Source organism: Erythranthe guttata, chromosome 1, assembly GCF_056151865.1.
Source record: "Erythranthe guttata isolate IM_541 chromosome 1, IM_541, whole genome shotgun sequence".
Taxonomy (NCBI): Eukaryota; Viridiplantae; Streptophyta; class Magnoliopsida; order Lamiales; family Phrymaceae; genus Erythranthe; species Erythranthe guttata.
Window position 1 is genome coordinate 13,471,188 of NC_142533.1, and position 22,699 is coordinate 13,493,886.

The window sequence follows — 22,699 nt, forward strand, 5'->3', positions numbered from 1 at the left end:
CCATGTGATCTGAGAGATCATAGAGAGAGGTGAAGTCAAGCTAGACAGAGTCACCTCTGAGGACAATATTTCAGATCCCTTCACCAAGCCATTGTCAGGATCAGTCCACGAGAAACATCGAGAGTCGATGGGACTTAGATTTATGAGTAGTTGGGTTTTGGTCAAGTGGGAGATTGTTAGAGTAGGTGACCAACAAGCCAACTTGTGGCTGTGGTCTTTCCTTTAATCTTGTAATAAAACAATCGTTTTTTCGTTCGTAATAATAAAATATTTCATTTGGCATTCTATATCTCTTATCCCATGCAAGCAGCATAGATATAGTCCTAACGAGTTACTCTATTACTGTGAGTTGATCTAGTAGAATCGTGAGATAACTCAGCAATGTAATGTAACTGTTAAACCTTGTTCCTAGTCGATGGGTTACGCCAATAATGACGATACCGGCCTTTCCCTTTTGAGACTAGCACTTGGTGTATGTGTACTGCGTCTCATCAGTCCTCGGTGTTGTGACATCGGCATACTTGAGTGGGTGCTCATATTAGATGAGTTCACTGAACTCCCTCGCCCTAGAAATCTATAAGTGGTTCTCATTCATCGAGTAATAGGTTTCTAAGTTATATTTGTACACCATTAGTCCTTAAGACCCAGACATCACCGTGACTTCACTAGAGGACCGATTGTATCGTGACCTGTCCCTGAGTCCCACATCGGACCACTCCAAGGGCCAACGTTCGTGCAATCCGAAATCTAGTGTGAAGTCTGTGCATTGTAGTAGGGGATTCGAGCGCTTGAATAGTCATGGATGTCCTGTGTGTTCTGACTGTTTATAATCCAAGGAATCTCTGGCCAGAGTTGATAGTGGGGTGATTAGGGAAATGTGTTTCCCTAAGTCGCACACGAACGGATTTATAATACCTAGAACGTTCGCACGGTTATTGAACTTTATAAGAGGTCGCGGTGAACCAATGCCTCTAGTTCAATCGGGACATGTGCTGCGAAAGGATCGTACTATACGCTAACTATATCATAAGGTTCTTGCAGGCACTTCACTTGTATCTAGGCAATCATGATGCGTAGTTGCTAGACCCCAATCTTGATTCGTTGGGCACCGATTTGATCGGGGATTAGGTAAAATGAGTTTTACTCTAATCGGGACTCTTGGGAGGAGTACGTATAAGAACAATGTGTTGTTCGAATCACAAAGAGTTGTGAGCCCACAGCTAGCATACACCTGAACCATTGAGGGTCACACTTCTCGTGTAATATAGATCCTTGATAACAACAAGCATAGATTAATATGTTAATCTTTGAACGATTGGATGTCGATATGATTTAATCCAAGATTCGTGATTGTGAATTGCGAATCGGAATAAACGTGGAGAAAGAGAGAAATGCGGAATTTAGTGAACTTTCTAAATTGGGAAGTTTCCCGATCTAGCAAGTCCACTGAAGTGGAAGTTTCCAATTTTGGAAATTGGAAATTTCGAAGAGGCACTCGTATCGACAAGGACTTTGAGCTCGTCACAAAATATAATTTTGTTATAATTTTGTGAACGATCGTTTATTAGAAACGAGGCCGACGAGGGAATGGGCTTAATGCGTCAGTGGGTCAAGCCCAATGACTTAAACCCAAAAGGGTTAAGAGCCCTAGTATAAATAGACCTCAAACAAGAGTTTGAGATCAGATTTTACACACCAAAACCCTAGCCGTCCAGCCCTTGCCGTCCAGCCTCTCGGCCGCCGCTGCCCCGCCACACCGGCGCCGTCCGTCGCCGGAATTCGCTGGTTTTTCCTCTCCTTTCGCTATCGTATTTCCCTTGTTATCTAACCCCTTTGTATCTAGTGCTACAATAGGGGGAGATCCGTTTATTCGAGGTGAAACCTAATTGGAGAGGAGCTGCTGCCCCGACGAAATCGCCACACCGCCGCTGCACCGCCGCACGCGCCGTTGCTCCGTCCACGCGCCGCCGCCGCTGTCGTTCACGCGCCGCCGTCGCCTCACCTTCGGATCAGCAGGCGTTTGGTGGTGCTCTTGCAGCCCCGAGGATTGGTAATTTGCAGCTTGTACGTGTTTGGTTCTAGGTTTCGATTCGTCGAAATCTCACGATACAAGAGGTAATTAAATCGAAACTTTCGTAGATTGATTAGATCATGTTTGTATGAATTTTAATTTATGAGCATGAGTAATATGTGATTACGTGTTTCGATTTTATTGAATGATGAACAAGCATGTTTTATAATTTTCGGTTTTACATGTTTTTAATAAAATCGATAATTACCATATGTATGGCGGAAGCGTTAAGGTACGTTGACTATGTGATTAGTTTATGCATGTAATCGAAACTTGTTCGATCTAAAATGTTTAAATTCCGCTGCGTATACATGCACGATCCCCAACCGGCGCTCGTCGGCTCAGCGCCCGTCGACTCGGCGCTTGACGCTCATCACTCAGTGCTCGGTGCTCGGCACTCGGCGGTTCACCGCTCGTCGGCTCAGCGCTCGTTGGCTCATCACTCGATGCTCGCCGCTCGATACTTGGCACTTGTGAGCTATCTTTAGCTCCTTTGGAGGTCTCTAGTTCGTCGAAGAGCTCTCAAGTCTCCAGCTCGTCGGGGTTTCCTAGTTCGTCTGTACTCACAATGTATTATATTATTTGGGCCTTTCACTTATGGGCTCAATGTTTTGGGTCATTTATAAATATTTGATGAAATATGCAAATAAGCCCATATCCCATATAGTTTTATCTTCTCCATGACTGTGGGCCAACTCTGGTGGGCCTTGCCTTAATGGGCCGTGTAAATCTGTCCGAGTCAACTAGTCCCCCACTCCAAGTTGAACGCAAGAATACGAATTGATCAGCTTGGAATATGCGTTATTTTCTTAACCCACCGACTATGTTCTTAGCCAATTTTCTTGGGGGTTGGTTACGTTAATGCTACGATTTCTCGTTGGCTCAGACTTCTTGTCGAAATGGTGAGTTCATGCTTTTTTGGTCGAATGAAGCTCGTATTATTTGATCGGGTAATTAGCTGTAGAGCTTAGCCAACAATTTCCCTATCCCTTTTGGTTTCCACTCGAATTGTTTCTTAGCCTGTCATATCTCCTGCTTCATTTTTTTGTGCAATTTTCTATGCTTAGTTATATCAATTTCATGTTTCTCAATTTATTTATTATTTTATATTAACTTTGGTACATTCCAATCCTTAATATTCTTTATGTCAAGTTCGCGCTCATTATGGCAGAGTATGAGAAGCTCGTGCTTTCCAATACTCGGACATTTTTTTTGTTTTAACAAGCTCGTGCTCGCTACCTGAATACTTGAATAAATAATGCGATCGTGCTCGTTACCCGAATACTTGGATATATATATATATATATATATATATATATATATATATATATATATATATATATATATATATATATATATTTTTTGTTTTACAAGCTCGTGCTCGCAACCCGAATACTCGGATAGATTTTTTTGTCTTTAACGAGCTCGTGCTCGCTATCCGAATACTTGGATAGATTTTTGTTTAACGAGCTCGTGCTCGCTACCTGAATACTCGGATAGATTTCTGTTTAACGAGCTCGTACTCGCTACCCGAATACTTAGATAGATTTTTTTTCTTAACGAGCTCGTGCTTGCTATCCGAATACTCGGATAGATTTTTTGTCTTAACGAACTCGTGCTCGCTATCCGAATAGTCGGATAGATTTCTGTCTAACGAGCTCGTGCTCGCTACCCGAATACTCGGATAGATTTCTGTTTAACGAGCTCGTGCTCGCTACCCGAATACTCAGATAGATTTCTGTTTAACGAGCTTGTGCTCGCTACCCGAATGCCCGAATAAATTTTTTGTCTTAACGAGCTCGTGCTCGCTATCCGAATACTCGGATATATTTCTGTTTAACGAGCTCGTGCTCGCTATCCGAATACTCGGATAGATTTCTGTTTAAAGAGCTGGTGCTCGCTATCCGAATACTCGGATAGATATTTTGTTTTAACGAGCTCGTGTTCGCTACCCGAATACTCGGATAAATTTCTGTTTAACGAGCTCGTGCTCGCTACCCGAATACTCGGATATATTTTTTTGTCTTAACGAGCTCGTGCTCACTACCCGATTACTCGGATAGATTTTCCACTTCATTTCGCCACGCTCGTAGATTTTCGAAAACTCCACAGGATGTTCAAGCATTCTCTCCTCCAATTTTGGGGCCCATTCAGCTCGAGCTATATTCCCGGGCGTGGAAACCCTCTGGCATGAATCTCCTCCAATGCATTGGCTCAAAAATAAAATACTTAATACTTTATTGAAGACTCAGTAATAATCTTTTCCTCAACTCATGACTACTCGGGCCATATTTGCCATTTATAATGTATTAAAAAAATTTCTTAAAATATCATGCATACTTATTTGATTCGTCAATAAAAAATATCATTAATAAAAAAAGGTTCTTCGAAGAAACCAATATTGCGTATACCCATTCATAAGGTGGTCTTGTTATATTAACTCACTTCTTTTCTCTTTCAGTGTTTGGCAAAACGATTTTGTAAAGCGTTTTTTAAAAGATAGGTTTTGAGATTTCCTAGATCATTGAGCAAAGGAAAAAGACACCTGACTGAAATTTACTAGCCTCTGTTTCATTAAGAATTTTCTATGTTTCACATGCTTAGCCTCGAAATTGGTAAGACACACGAGAACTTACCAAGTCAGCACGGCTTCAACGAGGCCGAGCTCCAATACCTCCATAGGGGCTCCTCGTAGAGTTCTGGGAAGGAATTTTGAGTTTCCACGGAGCAAAATTCGAGAGGTGTTTTCGAGCTTCACAAATAAATGCGAGTTCCCAAAGTCCCGCGACTGTCGAGCTTATTCGGGAAATCTGTACTACGAGAAAATCAACTCGGTAAAACATGGAGATAAGCTTCGAACTTCAGGAAATCCTCCGGGTTGTATGAGAGAACTGTGAGCTTCCAAAAAATCTCAAAATCGAAGAGTAAATTCGAGGTTACAGAGATCAACATAAATTCCAATTTATGTAATCGAAAAGAGCTAGGATCAAAGCTTGCGATGAGTTAATGATTGAGGATATCTCAATAGTATCATTCTCTTCGTGTTATATCTAGGAAAAATATGAAAACGTTTTATGTAGAAAACCCCTCGATGTCATGAGTAGAGTAACATAAACTACGAAGCCGGACCCCGCAACTCAATTTCCTACGGTTAAAATATATAAAACCTCGCATATCTCTCCAAGTCACTAGCTTTGTAGAGTAATTTGCGAGTTACTCTACTCTACACCCAACGAAAAATGAACGAAAAACAGAAATCGAATCGCAAACAAGAAACACATTAGGTGTAAAACCTCCATTGGTGGTTATTCTCACATAAAAGCGCCTCACTCGCAGTAAGCGAGTTCCTTCACTAACCCGATTCAATTGACATGGTCATGATTGGGTCACTTATCACATGAACGTAATATTAAATTTAACAAACTTGATGCTCATAATTCAAGAAACTTCCTTCCAATACCATTATAAAATTCAACCTCAATCCCCTGCTCAATTATGAACAATGCTCAGAAAACATATAATCACATAAAGCACACATATACAGTTAAAACTCCCGAAAGATATTCTCATTGTGCAAGTAACAATTGAAATATATATCACATGAATATATTGGAATTCGCCTCGCAAAAGAAACTCGAGCTGCCAAAAATGTTGAATGCTGGTTGGATCAACTCAAGACATTTAGAAATACATGCGACCTCTGGAAATCTAATCTCGGAAAACGATTCCAAGCTTGCTCAACAAATGTATAAGCCGGAAACTCTCATAAATCATAAGCATGTGAGCTCTATTATTAGTCTGTAGAATCTAGAAACACCACGACAAAATCGACATGCCCACATGTATCAATAATTCATCAAAGTTAAATACTTGCCTTGTCTAATAAGTGTACATATTTCGATCATAGCTAAATCAAGTAGAATACAATTAATTGCTTATTGTAATGAGCTAACATGCTTGCACAAAACAACCAAACAAATTTGCGTCTTTAGCGAAATGCATTTCAAAAATTCAAACATCCTTTTATGAAGAAGTTAATAGTTACTCGCCACACAAAATCGAGTGAGGATCAAAAGTATGACCAGCTGTCATATATAATCATAATTATTTGAAAAATCAATAAGAGATTCATTTTAGAAAGCATTAGCGAGCACAATGGTTTGGTTTGGTAAACATATATCCAGATATTCTCAAAATCTAATTTTTGGAAAATTCAAGACCAACGTCTATTAATTCGAGCTCACAAGAACCCATCATTTAGAAAATCATAGAGAGAAATACTAGCTAATAGATAAACTTTCCAAACAGTAGTATCATAAATAATTTGCATTAAGTCATTCGAGAAACCATACAATAATTACTCGATGAGCTTATACACATGATTAAGGGTTTAACAAAAACTTCGAGCTGAATATTATTAGATATAATAATATCATATTCCATAAAATCGAGCTCTAGATTCCCCATCCAAAAAAAAGTTCCAATCCTCAGAGCCAGTAAACTGTTGGAATTGAGAAATACTAAAGTTTATATTTTGTATTTGCTGAAAATTTAAGTGGATAAGAATATGAACAAAGGCCACCTCTAGTTTGGGTAGACACTTTTCTTATTATTTCTTGATTGAAAATCTGATTACATGGAGTCTCTATATATAGAGAACTTACGTAATATCAAAAGACATTCTTGAGAAAACAAAGAGATATTCAAAGATAATAAATATCCAATTTTCCAAGATATAGAAAATATGGAATTTGTAGTTTCCAAGACATTAATTTTATCATAAACAAGGTCTACAAAATTCCACGTTTATACAGCGATTTAGAAGATTAATTTGAACTTTAAAGGGTGGTCTCTGAACATCTGAGAAAATGATGTGCCGAGGAACCAATTTTACCAACGGTCTCATAAATCATATGAACTCGGCTCGACAGGCACAATATTAAAAGAAAATAGGAGTCTCATAAATCGATTTTCATGCTTGTAAGTTAAATCACACAAGTTATATCATGCTTGTTGAATCCTACAACAAAAATATCCATATTCTAACTCTCATCAAGCACTCGAGTAATAAGCATATTATGTAATATCTCAATTCACCTGCTTTCATAATAGTTCAAAGCTTCAGCGATTCTCGAGTAAATAAGATTCCTCGATTTTCCATCATATAGTCAATTATTGACATTGAGGTACATGTGCAGTACATAATGAGAATTTACCTCACAATGTGATTGGGAGAGGCTCGAGTTCGCATGAATTCATTTTCGAGAGGTGGGTGAGAGCTCCATATGATCGACGCGAGCTACTCAGGAATTACAACCCTCAACATCCTAGCTTCAGGACATGGAACGAGCTCTAAGCTACAACCGCGAGCTTTACGAACACGTTTCCCGTCCCCAAGTGATTGGATCTTCGAGAGCTCTAAGAAGTGAATTCGACTCTTTCGCATTCGATCTAATCAATTGGCTTACGTACTAAATTTCCATCGCACAACGCGTGAACTCCACAGTTCTCCTTCCCCTGTTCCAATCATCTCACAAAAACAGGCAACCAATATTATCAAAATAAAACCCCGGTACTACACAGCCCCATGGGATTTCCCGCAAGAAACCTTCTTTCCCACCTCGAAACTGATCCATAACTTATAGGAGCTCGATCCCTGATTCACACGCTTATAGGAATTACACCAAAAATAATTTGACCATTATTCCATAGAAAAATTATTAGTGATCAGAAAACTTCCCTCTTATGTGACTGCACTTGGGTATGTTGGATAATGAAATGTTGACAGTGAGCCTCGCACAAGGCTTCCAAAGTATCCAACCAATAGCTTGTTCATTCTGGCATTTTATCGAACAACTTCGTTGTGATGCTAGGAGTCTAAAATAGAGACTTAGGCAACTCCAGGACCTCGTTTACTCTAGAAATTGCGGCCAATCACTAGCATTTTACCCTCTAATTCCAACCATTTTTTGGGCGATCAAGGAAGCGTCGGACGACGGCGAAGATGTATTGATCGAAGACTTGATTGCGCTGGGCTTCAAGAAATTGGTAAGATACCACGACTAGGAGGCAAAGTAGCAAGGCAAAATCGTCTTTGGTTTTTGGAGAAATTGACTGGGAGAAAGGTTGGAGCAAGAAGAATGAAAAATATTCCTTATTTACTTCATTTATTTATCACATATCATCAATCTGACCAAATATGCACGCCTCTAGAAGATAGAAGGCTATATTTAGTTAATTGGGATATCCCTCTTGTGTTACAGCCATAACAAAATAAAAATCTTATCCACTGGGGGATGCTAATGAATCAGCTGAGGTCTCTAATTTGAAGGAAGGAACCAGTTGATTTCAACTTGTTCGTCGGACAGTGGTTGATCCGTCATGTTCCCCGCGAAGAGATAGCAAGCTAGTACGACTTTTATTTTCGTTCCTACAGACGGCGCCAATGATGCGCTTCGGTTTTTCCGCTTCAAGAAAACTCGAATCTTCAACTCCGTTCCATACTGGGCCTGTTCATCACGGACATGCAAAAGGGACCGGGAGAGGTGCTCCCGGCGTTAGCACTCCGACGCCCAAGTTAGAACACCTCAAAGATTTGGAGAAATATATTTACGAGAGAAATGGTAGGATCAAGAATACTTCCCTTGAGGTTTACGAACCCTCTATTTATAGTAAAGGCTTTCCGGATGCCATTACTTTTATCCAATTCGATTAATAGAATCATTTCAAATCCATGACTATAAGTCTTAGTGGTTAATTTATGAAGATATTTTCTATTCTTAGTGTCTAAGTTATGAGGTGGCATCTACAGCTTATCGTTCAACGCTCGACACTCGGCACTCGTCACTTCGGCGCTCAACGTTCGTCGGTTTGTCGTTCGGGGCTCGTCACTCGGCGTTCGATGCTCGGCGCTCGTCGGCTCAGCGCCCGTCGACTCGGCGCTTGACGCTCATCACTCAGTGCTCGGTGCTCGGCACTCGGCGGTTCACTGCTCGTCGGCTCAGCGCTCGTTGGCTCATCACTCGATGCTCGGCGCTCGACACTTGGCACTTGTGAGCTATCTTTAGCTCCTCTGGAGGTCTCCAGTTCGTCGAAGAGCTCTCAAGTCTCCAGCTTGTCGGGGTCTCCTAGTTCGTCTGTACTCACAATGTATTATATTATTTGGGCCTTTCACTTATGGGCTCAATGTTTTGGGCCATTTATAAAGATCTGATGAAATATGCAAATAAGCCCATATCCCATATAGTTTTATCTTCTCCATGACTGTGGGCCAACTCTGGTGGGCCTTGCCTTAATGGGCCGTGTAAATCTGTCCGGGGCAACAGTAATATAATTAATATTACTGTCAATCACAGCAATATTGTTGTTTAACCGAAAAAAAATGTTACAGAAAGAAAAAAGAAAAAAAACCGAAAAAGTCAACGCCAGAAACCGACGAAAAAATCCGAAAGAAAAAAAAATTGAAAAGTCAACGGCGGAGACTGGCGGGGAATTTTTTTTTTTTTTTTTATGGGTCAAAATTGAATAATTTGTGAAATTTGGGGTCAAATTGAGGTTAAATTGAGTTAAGGATGAAATTGGAGCATATTAAAGTATGAGGGGCTATTCTAGTCTTTTACAAAAATCTCGACCATGTGTGAACTTATTGGTAAATGAGTTTTTTGTCTGAATCTCTTTATGAATAAGTACCCACTGATGGCCTTATTTGTAATGGCCCCATAAAGTTTTCATATTATTTTTGTAATATATTTTAACAAAACAAAATAAAAACTTATGAGATATATGTTGGCCGAACGAGTAATTTTGTAATAACATATAATTACCACCGAAAGAGTTTATTACGTATTTACATTACGATCGGACAATAAGTGGCGAAGCCAAGATATTATTATTGGGAAGGTCGATTATTACATTAAAAAAATAGGATTCTTTTTTAATTAATTTGTATTTTTGATAAACTAAATAACAAAATATAGGGAAGACTAAACAAATATATATATATATATATATATATATATATATATATATATATATATATATATATATATATATATATATATATATGATTTTTTTTTCAATTGAGAGTGGACTCGCCTCGAGTTTCAAACCACAATTCTTAACTTCATTATTCAACTTGTCAGACTCATTTATTATATTTCTTCAATTAACTTATTTTTATATAAAATTAAATTGTTAAAAATTTTAGAAGTACAATACAAATCATAAATCATATATCATAAAATCAATACATTATGGATTTAATTACTTTGTACTTGGCAACAAATGTATTACATGTTACTTTGTACTTGGGTAAGCAAATGTATAGTGCTTGACTAAATAATGTATGTAGCCCAAGAAAACTGGGCATACCATTATGCTATTAAATTTCAGCTGCTAACTTTTATTGACCTTTTCCATTCATACCATAAATTCCTCTACGCATTCTGGAATAAGGCTTTGTAGATGCTGCATTCGGTGGAATACATGGAGTTATTTAAAACCACAGATATACACATAGTATCACACACACATGTATGTATGTGTGGTGTACTTAGTGAGTGGCTATTTGTATAGATCTACGATAATATCACTCGGTGTATTTCTTCGGGTGTAGCATCTCATAGACCGTGAATTATCAGAGGTGATTTTTTTTTTTAATAAGGAGCTGAAATTTGATATGATCAAAGTTAAGGGATTGACTATTGAGCACTTACTGTGATTGGAAGAGGATGATTGACTTTCTTATGATCACACCCATGTGGTTTATTATAATTGCTAAAAAAAATATATGTATATATTAAATGGAAAAATTAATTCCCTCAAGTTGCATCCGTTTTGTATTTGGTCTCCATGTTCATAAAAAATACATCTGGTCCCTCTTATTTCAAAAATTCAATATTTTTAGTCATTTGTCAATAGTCCGTTAGTACTAACGGAATCAAGCGTGTTCCCATCATTGTCTTAATTGACCGACTAATAGTAAATTGACGAAAATGAACGAGAATATTAAATTATTAAAACATGAGGGACCACATGTGTTTTTTGTGAACATGAAGGACCAAATATAAAATTTGTGCAAACTTAAGGGATGAAAACTGTAATTTTTCCAAGATAAAATATTAGCAAACATTCCTCTATATGCCATTATTTTAGCAAAATATCCCCTCAAAATTCACCGTCCAGGAGGTTGTGTGCTACAAATATACATATATTATAGATAGTAGGGAATTTTTCATCATATTTATAACAAAGGAACTCTTTTAGTGATTTGATATGACATAGGGATATTAAATGCAATAAAATCGAATACTTGAGTGACACTAAAAAAATGGTCTCGTGAGGAACAACACTAGTTTTGAGATATGCCGTTTTCCCGTATGTTTGTTTCCCTATCGCGCTTTATCATAGTTTCCGTGTCCGTGCTACGCATAGGGTGTCGTTAATACCGAGTTCCACTTCCTTCTAGTAGAAAAACGAGAAAACCGATTTTTCTTTAATGGACTTTAGGTCTAATAGACAAATATAACCCGCAGTTAATCTAGCCTGATTATATTTGCCCAACGGTAGATCACAATCAATCATATCATTTATATGATCCTAAAGTAATTTTTCTCACACTTGATAATGATCAAAGTTAATCTCGTGAATTCAAAATCTTCATGTGTCAAGTCTGACCTACCAATTAAAGATGCTCATAGAACTTAATTATACCAAACTAATGCAATCCCTTGTTAATCTAGCCGACCACGTTAATCCAGCATAACCTTTTCTATGGCTACCTTCATCATTATGTCAATTGATTACAGCTTACCTTACTATAGTACTGCCCGCTAACACGGCTTAATGCACTATTGCAAAGGGCTACACATAATTTAACCGTTGGTTGAAGAAAAGAAGAAATCAACATATTGGTTTTTCTTTGTAGCTTGAAATAATTCTTAATTAAATTAAGAATGAGGGATTTTTGTAAAAGTTTCATCTCATCAGAAGGTTTGGAATGGTCGATGTGATTCCTACATCTATATTCTCTAAAGGTATATGGAAACGCATATTGTCCTAAGAGGAACATATGACCTAACTATATAATTAATTACATTAATTAAATATCGGGTTTTCAAAATAATTATAGGACCTCAATTAGCATAAATCAATCAAATATTATTGAGGTACTAATAATTAAGTTGAAGTATAATTATATGATGCGGTTGGGTTTTTCTGCTTCGGGGAATCTCGATTCTTTAAGTCCATTCTATGTTAGGCCTGTTCGTCGTGGACCTGCAAAAGGGGCCGGGAGAGGTGCTCGCGGCGTTAGCACTCCGACGCCCAAGTTAGAACACCTCAAAGATTCGGAGATAAATATATTCGAGAGAAAATAGTGTGTTAAGATCAAGAATACTTACCTTGAGGTTTATGAACCCTCTATTTATAGTGGAAGTTTTCCGGATGCCATTGCTTCTATCCAATTCGATTAATAGAACTGTTTCAAGTCCATGACAATAAGTATTAGTGGTTAAGTTATGAAGATATTTTCTATTCTTAGTGTCTAAGTTATGAGGTGGCATCTTCAGCTCGTCGCTCGACACTCGGGGCTCGTCACTCGGCGCTCGTCGGCTCGTCACTCGGCACTCGACAGTCGTCAGCTATCTTTAGCTCATTTAGATGTCTTCAGCTCGTCGAAGATCTCTCAAGTCTCAGCTCGTTGGGGGTCTCTTGGTTCGTTTCTACTCACAATGTACAATTCGTCGGGGGTCCCTTAGTTCGTTTCTGCTCACAATGTACAATATTATTTGGGCCTACACTTGTGGGCTCAATGTTTTGGGCCGTTCATAAAGATCCGATGAAATAGACAAATAAGCCCGGGTCCCATGTGGTCTTATTTCCTTCTTCGGGGGTGGGCCAACTCTGTTGGGCCTTGCCTTATTGGGCCATGTAAATCTGTACGGATCAACTAGTCCCCCACTCCAAGTTGAACGTGAGAATACGAATTGATCAGCTTGGAGTATGCTTTATTTTCTTAACCCACTAACTATGTTCTTAGCCGATCTTCTAAGGGGTTGGTTTATGTAAATGTTATGATTTCTCGTTGGCTCGGTTATTTTTTTTCGAAATGGTAAGTTCGTGCTTGTTTGGCCAAATGAAGCTCGTATCGTTTGATCGGGTAAATGAGCTGAAGAGCTCGGCCAACCATTTTCCCATCCCTTTGGTTCCCATTCAAATTTTATTTCTTAGCTTCAAAATCAAGTGCATTATACACACTCTTGTATTTTAGTTCGAGGAGAATCGAATAAGAGAAGGTATGGAAATTTTCAATACCCTGCCATTTTCTCCTTCTACATTTTTTGTGCAATTTTCTAGTTTAGTAATATCCAATTCATTTTTCTTTATTTCAGGTTTATTTCGATACATTTCGTTCTATAATAATCCTTTAATGAAGCTTGTTCTCGCTACCCGAATATTCGGAAGATTTTCTCAGTTACACGAGCTCGTACTTGCTACCCGAATACTCGGATAGATTTTTTATGTTAAACGAGCTAGTGCTTGCTACCCGAATACTCATAATCTAATAGATTTTCCTTTTAACGAGCTCGTTGTCACGGACTTGTTCCCTTAACAAAGAACCGTGCGGCCTTAGCTCCTTCTCGCCCCTCGCGATAACTAAGTCAGCCTCTCCCAAATTGTGTTGCGAATGCTAAGTGATGGAAACGAAGAAAGAAAGTAAGAAGACAAGAGAGTTGGTAGGAAAAGTACTTTGCTAGAGTGTTTGTTGGATTATTGTTGGATGATTACAAATGAGGACCCTACCTCTATTTATACAAGACCACCTCCTCAATGGACGGTGGAGATCGATATGATCTAACGGTTGGGAGTGGAACACTCCAAAGAATCCCTAAAATATCTCTACCTACCACCACCTACCTCTACCTACCTCTATACAATTGGGCCAACTTGGGCCTAACCCTATTTGGGCTAAATCTTGGACTCTTTAACCTCCCCAACCCAAGGGAAACTGGCAAGGGGTTGGGTCAAAACTAGCGGGCCGTGACATCCTCCCCCGCCTAATCCGACGACGTCCTCGTTGCCTCGAACAAGTGGAGACGATCTTGAAATTGCCACAAGTCTTCCTTCGTCTCCCATGTTGCCTCGGACTCGGGTAATCCTTTTCATTTGATGAGATATTGAATACTCGGTGGAACTCGCCTACGTCGCTTCAATTGTTGGCCGAGCACTTCCTCGATCTCTTTATCGTATGACTTAGTCATGATGGGTGGTGCTCGGTGCGACTCTCCTCGGCTCGGGTCTTCCTTGTCTTCGTGATAAGGCTTCAACATACTCACATGGAAGACCGGATGGATTTTCAAAGAACTTGGATGTTCTAGGCGATACGAAACTTTACCGACCTTGGCGATCACCGGGAATGGCCCTTCGTACCTTCGCACAAGTCCCTTGTGCATGCTCCGCAATGCCTTGAATTGTTGGGGCAATAGTTTCACCATCACTTGGGCCCCAACGTCGAACTCCCGTGGTCGCCGTTTGTTGTCCGCCCATTTCTTCATCCGTCGCCTAGTCTTCTCATGGCACGTCCGGGCTAAGTCGGCTTGTTCCATATTTTGAAAAGCGATCTATCACCACCATGATAGATCCGGCCCCCTCGGACTTTGGCAAGGAACTAATGAAGTCCATTGAGATCGACTCCCATGGTCGCTCGGGGATGGGGAGTGGCTCAAGTAACCCTGCCGGCTGTTTATTCTCCACCTTGTCTTGTTGGCACACAAGACAAGTCTTCACATAGGCGTCGACACTGTCCCGTATGTGAGGCCAAAAGTAGGCCGTCTCGAGCAACGCCATTGTCCGTCTTTGGCCCGGATGCCCCGCCCACTTGGTGTCGTGGCATTCCCTTATGAGGTCCTTCCTCAAGGTGCCCCACTTCGGAACGAAGAGTCGCTGTCCCTTCGTTTAGAGTAGACCGTCCTCTACCCAAAATTGCCTCGCCTTGCCCTCCTTGACGAGTCGGATTAGCTCCTTGGCCATGGGATCATGTTCGAGCCCTTCTCGGATCATGTCGGCCAAGTTCCCCCTTGTCGAGCTAATGGCTGCGAGTTCGGCCTTTAATGCGTCGGCCACAACATTCACCTTTCCCGGCTTGTACTCCATCTCATTGGCATGATCCACCTCCCTCTTAGGTGGAAGTTTGTTGGGTAAAGTCGGTGGCATCACGTCTTGATTGGCCTCCAAGACGGCTTGGGTGATCGGTGGCACGTCCCCCTCTTTGTTGACGGGTGGGTTGTCCTCTTTTAAAGCGGCTAAGAATGTTGATTCGCCCCGTCAAACTCCCTTGGCAACTTGTATGGCCGACAGTTGCCTTGGTTGCGTGCTTTCTTCCTTAGTGGTGTCGTTGATGGCCGGCACCATGCAAGGTGTCCCCTTCTCTAAGATGCAAACTGAATTGAAACAAGGCATCGGGATAGCCATTACCTTGCGGAAGAAATCCATGCCTAGCACCACCTTGAAATCATCCATCGATGCTACCGAGAATCCACTTGGCCCTTCCAAGTGCCTAAGTGTACCTCCGCTTCTCGTGCTACACCGTTGAGCGGTTGTGCCTTAGCGTTAACGGCCTTGAGCCAACCGTCTCGTTTGGTCCACTGCAGGCCAACCCTCTTGGCCTCGTCCTCGGTGATAAAGTTGTGGGACGCTCCCATGTCCACCATCACCTTTGCTGGGGTACTGTTGATGCGGGCCTCCACGTACATCAGCCCCTTGCTTGATGTTGCCGGCATCGGGTTAGCCTTTAAGGCGTTCAGAAGTTGGAGCGATCCCATGTTGCCTAGCCCCTTGTTTGTGCCTTGCTCGGCCTCTTGTTGTAAGAGTGCCAACAATGACCCCATCTTGGGACATTGACTCATCGCGTGCGGCCCCTTGCACACGAAGCATCCTCCCTTAGGCACAAACGACCTCTTCTTCTCTTCAAGTTGTTGGTGTGAGGATGGCTTGTCTCCTCCCCTCGAGGTTGACGCTCGCCTTGGGTCTCGGTTGTCTCGATAGTCCCGACTATGATTGTCCCGTCTCTCTTCTCCGCCTTTAGTCGGGTTCCACTTCTCTTTTCGCAATGGCTCTCTCGGTTGATACTCTGTTAAAGACTCAGCGGCGGCAATAGCTTCATCGACGGATTTGATGTCTCGTCGGTGGAGTTCTTGCTTGGCCCAGCCTTGTAACCCATCGATGAAGTGGAAAAGAAGATCCTCTTCGGAAAGGTTGGGAATTCGAAGGGTGAGGGTGGTGAACTCCTTCACGTACTCGCGGATTGAACTTCGTTGCTTGAGTTCCCTCAACTTCCTTCGAGCCTCATAAACGACGTTCTCCGGGTAGAAGTGTCGCTTGAGTTCCCTCTTTAACTCTTTCCAAGTATCGATATAGCCGTATCGGAAAGATAAAGGGAAGCAGTTCTTACCTTAGTCCTCTCGTCGACTAGACCGATACCCTCGAAATATTGCTCCATCCTCCATAGGAAGTTCTCAACTTCCTTGGCGTCCCTTACGCCGTTGAATCCCGTTGGCTTCGGGCAGTCCACCCTTGGACTCGATGTAGCACCAACGCTACCGTTAGCGGCGGCCTTTTTGCACAAGGCCAAGTCGTCGCGCATCCCCTCGATGCTCTCTTGGAGGGATTGGATGATGGCCTCCAATCGATCCAACCGTTCCTCCCGCAACGCCTCATTGTCTCTAGACAAATCGAGTTGCTCGGCGACGTGATTCTCCAACACTCCCGTATCGTGCTCGAGTTTCTCGAATCGTTCGCTAAGCTCCGCTATGGCGACGTTATTCTCGAGCCTCTCGAGTCTTTTGCCATGATCCGTTAGCACGGCCTCATTAACGGTACTCTCCCCACGAGCCTTGCTGTGGTCCCTCTTCTTCTTGTTGTTTACGTGGGCCTCCATGCCACATCCCTCAGTTACGTACGAAATATCTTCAACGTTCGCCATCGTCGAGAATTCGATCAACACAAAGCCCTTAGTCGGGCTCTGATACCACTTGTCACGGACTTGTTCCCTTAACAAAGAACCGTGCGGCCTTAGCTCCTTCTCGCCCCTCGCGATAGCTAAGTCAGCCTCTCCCAAATTGTGTTGCGAATGCTAAGTGATGGAAACGAAGAAAGAAAGTAAGAAGACAAGAGAGTTGGTAGGAAAAGTACTTTGTTAGAGTGTTTGTTGGATTATTGTTGGATGATTACAAATGAGGACCCTACCTCTATTTATACAAGACCACCTCCTCAATGAACGGTGGAGATCGATATGATCTAACGGTTGGGAGTGGAACACTCCAAAGAATCCCTAAAATATCTCTACCTACCACCACCTACCTCTACCTACCTCTATACAATTGAGCCAACTTGGGCCTAACCCTATTTGGGCTAAATCTTGTACTCTTTAACCTCCCCAAGCCAAGGGAAACTGGCAAGGGGTTGGGTCAAAACTAGCGGGCTGTGACATCGTGCTCGCTATCCGAATACTCGGATAGATTTTCTCTGTTTAACGAGCTCGTGCTCGCTACCCGAATACACGAATAGATTTTCTTTTTAACGAGCTCGTGCTCGCTACCCGAATACTCGGATAGATTTTTTCATTTGCGAAATCATACAAATTCAAACCATCTCAAATTATTTTCTCCAGCATTTGCTGATTGATTAAAGATCATGAGACCTTTTCTTATTACATAAATAAATATTAAGTTATTTATCATATTCGAATTTACCTCGTAGAAGAAACATGGGCTGTCAGAATTGTAGGACCGAGATCAATTCAAGCCATTATAAGCGAATGCGACTTTCAGAGATCCACTCTCGAGAGATGGGTCCAAACTTGTTCAGTAAACTCATAAGCTGGGGAAAATCAGATCAGCACAGCTCCTTCAAGGTCGAGCTCCGAGTATTTCTTTCGAGGCTCTTCGCAACACCCCGGAAAGGGAATTTGAGTTTCCACGAAGCCAATTTTGAGAGGTGCCTTCGAGCTCTTCAAGGAATCCTCCGAGCTGTATGAGAGAAATGCGAGCTCCAAAAGTCTCATCGTCAATGAGTAAATTCGAGGTTACGGAGTTCAACTTGAATTCCAACGACTTATGTAATCGAACAGAGCTAGGATCAAATCTTGCGGGGAATTAACTAGTTAGAGTTATCTCAATAATATCATTCTCTTCGTGTTATATTGAGGAAAAAATATGAAAAATTTTATGTAGAAAACCCCTTGGTGACATGAGAAGTAAGAGAAACTACGGAGCGAACCCCGCAAATCAGTTTTCATACCACTTCGTGTACCTCCCCCGGTCACTAGCTTTGTAGAGTAATTTGCGGGTTACTCTACTCTACACCCAACGAAAAACGAACAAAAAACAGTAGTCAACTCGCAAACGAGAAACACATTAAGTGTAAAAACCTTCATTGGTAGTTATTCTCACATTCAACAGCTTCATTCGCAGTAAGAGAGCTTCTTCTAAAGTTCAATTCAATAGTCAAGGTCATGATTGAGTCACTTATCACACGAATTTGATAATAAATTTAATAGATAGCATGCGATATTCAAACAAAATACACTTAATTGGTTACAACGACGAGCTAATAACAAAATAAATTCAAACCTCTTGCGAAATCATCACATGCACAAACTTATAATTACTCGCAACATCCAAATCGAGCTACTAAATACCTAATTCAGGTGGAAGAATATTTCCAAAATTTTTGAGAAATCCAAATTTAGAAAAATCAATGCGATTAGAATTGTTGGCCAAATCCTCTAGCAAAAAATATCCATTTTCTAACTCTTAAACGCACTCAAGTAATAAACATGTTAGATAAGATCTCAATTCTCAAATTCATCATCTTTCATAATGGTTCAAACTTCAGCTATTATGGAGTAAACAATATTTCTCAAAATATTTTTCAACATATAAACAGTTACTGCCTTTGAGATTCATGCACAAAATTAAATTAGAATTCACCTCGTAGTGTGACTAGGAGAAACCCGAGATCTCACGAGTTCGGTCTCAAGAGGTAGGCGCGAGCTTCATACGACCAATGCGGAAAGTATCGAGAAGATCAGCCGGGTAGACCAATACGGGGTTGTTTTGAAAAAGTCTAACAATACCGAGCTACTCTGAACACTAAGGAATCCACATATCAATCAAAGATATAGGAGAATCCAGCTTGCACAAGGAATCTCATTTGGTTATTTTGCGTTTTTGACAGATAAAGACAAATAAAGTCGAGCTCTATTAAAATCACCGAATAAATCTAGTTTATAAAAAATAAAACTCAAGCTCTAGCTCGAGCAAATTAGAGAATACCGAGCGAATTAGAGATTACCATCTTTGATAAATACTGACTTTTCCCAAAAACTTTGTCTCAATTTTCGAAGGAAGTATATTTTCAGAAACTCCAAATCCGTAACAGTCCAAGAATACCAACTCAATTTCGAGGGGTGGAAAGTCGGAATTTGAGGAAACCCAATTATAAAAAAATATTATACATATTCATTTGATTTGTAAACAAAAGCTTCGGTACTCATATATGATCAAAAATGCTCGAGACAATTTTCTAAATACTAAACTCGGATACATGTCTATAATTTCAAAGAATTTACCTTACGAAGTGATTAAGAGCAACTTTGAGCTTTGAAGATTTTGTGTTCGGTGAATGGCTGGATTTGAAAATCCAACCATAGATTTTGTCTCGGAATTCAGGCTCGGTGGGTGGCCCCACAAATCATTTTCCTACAATTAAAACATATAAAAATTCGCGCATCTCTCCTAGTCACTAGCTTTGTAGAGTAATTTGCGAGTTACTCTACTCTACACCCAGCGAAAAACGAACAAAAAACAGAGCTAGCAGAACACTAAGCATAGGTTTCGCCTTGCACGGAAACAAGTCAAATTCACACTTAGTAACATTTCTGGTTGTTCGCCACATCGAAATCGAGTACAAATCCCAATTGTGGTTAACTTTCAAAAAAAAAAAGGAAAATAAATCGTTTTGGAAAATTATTGACAAGCGCAGTATAACAACTCAAGAATCAAGCTCCAAAATGTTCCACGAAACAAATTTGATTAAAATAAATTTTATAAATTTGGAAATCATGGTCCAGGAACTTCAACTGGATAAGTTCTATTTTTAAGAGGTCCATCTTATAAAAAATCGCAAGGGAGAACTAGGTCTCGTGGAATTTACATACTAACTACATAATAAATGATAGAGGTCTAATTCAAAAATTACATGAATACCAAATAATTATCTCGTTTTCATCAATCGTGCTCTGTGGACCCAATTCTTTGTTTAATAAATCAACATCAGGTTCTAATTTTATCAAACCCTTATGCAATAAGCATGCTATATAATATCTCAAATTCATTTAATTTCAGAATAATTAAGAGTTTTGAGTACCTCCCGAGTAAATAAAATTCCTCACATCGAGATGGATTTATAAAATTTTAAATAAATCAAGTTAATGGTAATGTGTACAAATAAACTAACTTCGCCAATTTATAGAGATAATTTTGGATGTTGACGGGTGAACTCGAGCTCTAAGGGACTTACCTCCAAGTGATTAGAGAGTCTGAGCCCCCAAAAATCCGATCTCCAATACATCCGCAAGTCTGAGAAATGTCCAATACCGTGAGCTCTTTCGAGAAATCCCATTAAAGCTCGGCTCATTCTGAGGAAAATCCATCTCGCCACGTCACTTTCTTTCTAGAATAATTTGCGAGTTATTCTACTCTACACCCAACGAAAAACAAACAAAAGGCAGGAATGAAATCGCAAACAAGAGGCGCATTGACATAATTAATAGCCTTACTCGCAGTAAGCACGCTACTCTAAGAATTTAGTTCGATAGTCATGATCATGAGGTATACGAAAATGAAAAATTTAACAGACATTAAACGATATTCAAGTAACATTCACTCCGATGAGGTGACATGCTTGTACCAAATAGCAAGGTAAATCGAACCTCTAGCAAAATATATTCAAGTCAGTCCCTTTACAAATTTACAGTTCATCAAGTCGAGTGAAAATTTAGATTATTATTATCTTTCATGTATAATCACACTTTTTGAGATTCATTTTAGAAAGTATTGGTGAGCACAATAGCCTGGCTCGGTAATCGAGCTACAAAACATGTAACTTCAATAAACATCTATCCAAATATCCGCAAGATCCAATTTTTAGAAGAGACAAAAAAAAGTCATAAATTTCCCTATACGGAATTCAAAGATTCGAGTTCATTATACCATTAACATGCTCGTAACATAAAAACTTGCACGCATGTAGATGATATCAAAAAATCGTAATATTCATTGGTCGAAAAGATATTATAAATTTCGAAAACTTTCCTGTTAAGGGATTCCAATCCGATGTACTGGAGAATCAAATGCAAACAGTGAGCTGGGTGTATGGCAGCCAAGAGTTTGCTCTTTTGGACCTTTTATCGAACAGTTTATCTACGTTGAGGGCTTCTATTTGGCTAACCAATTTCGGATTCTAAACCTCCGCGCACACTGTAGCTACCCATCGGGTAACCAATCATTGAGTTCGTTTCAAAGAACGCCGCCGGTCCAAGAGTCAAGGAAATGTCGAGCAACGGTAGAGATTTATTGACCAGGGACTTGAGGTGGATGCAAGGCTTTAAGGAATGGGTAAAATACGGCGACGAGGGGGCGCTTGAGCAAGGCGACGACGTCACTCGGTCATGAACAGATGATGTACCATCATCGTCCTTCGTTTTGGAGGGATGATTTCGGAAAAACTGAAGAATGGAGGAATGCAAGAATGGAAAGGATGACTTCTTTCCAAAGTTTCCAAAGTTAGCAAATCAGGGGTACCATTTCTGGGAACAGAATCCAAGAATTTCACGAATAAGATGGGAAGGAGATTTTTTAATCTTGCACTTGTGTACTCAATCATACGTATTCCAAAGCAGAACTGCTCTGTATCTTTTAAGCTCATCAAAGGAGAATAAGACCCACAGACAAATGATGAACGGACTAATAAGAACCTCCGATATAGTATATGGTTGGAAATCGACGTCTTACAACTCAATTTCCCACAGACGGCGCCAATGATGCGGTTGGGTTTTTCCGCTTCGAGGAATCTCGATTCTTTAAGTCCGTTCCATGTTAGGCCTGTTCGTCGTGGACCTGCAAAAGGGACCAGGAGAGGTGCTCCCGGCGTTAGCACTCCGACGCCCAAGTTAGAACACCTCAAAGATTCGGAGATAAATATATTGGAGAGAAAATAGTGTGTTAAGATCAAGAATACTTACCTTGAGGCTTATGAACCCTCAATTTATAGTGGAAGTTTTCCGGATACCATTGCTTCTATCCAATTCGATTAATAGAACTGTTTCAAGTCCATGACAATAAGTCTTAGTGGTTAAGTTATGAAGATATTTTCTATTCTTAGTGTCTAAGTTATGAGGTGGCATCTTCAGCTCGTCGCTCGACACTCGGGGCTCGTCACTTGGCGCTCGTCGGCTCGTCACTCGGCGCTCGTCGGTTTGTCGCTCGGGACTCTACACTCGGCACTCGACAGTCGTGAGCTATCTGTAGCTCATTTAGATGTCTTCAGCTCGTCGAAGATCTCTCAAGT

At 40.5% G+C, this 22,699-nt stretch overlaps 1 protein-coding gene across 1 annotated transcript; it reads right to left on the reverse strand.

Moving 5' to 3' along the window:
- Positions 1 to 16,357: 16,357 nt before the first annotated feature.
- Positions 16,358 to 22,348, reverse strand: LOC148772898 (uncharacterized). The gene is made up of 2 exons (XM_088820098.1): positions 19,701 to 22,348; positions 16,358 to 19,122 (listed from the first exon to the last, which is right to left on the reverse strand). The coding sequence occupies exon 2, from the start codon at positions 17,049 to 17,051 to the stop codon at positions 16,461 to 16,463; it is 591 nt and encodes a 196-aa protein (XP_088676224.1). The 5' UTR covers positions 17,052 to 19,122; positions 19,701 to 22,348; the 3' UTR covers positions 16,358 to 16,460.
- Positions 22,349 to 22,699: the final 351 nt, after the last annotated feature.

Coding starts and splice junctions, on each gene's coding strand:
- LOC148772898 (XM_088820098.1), bottom strand. CDS start 17,051: ATGGCGAACGTTGAAGATATTTCGTACGTAACTGAGGGATGTGGCATG.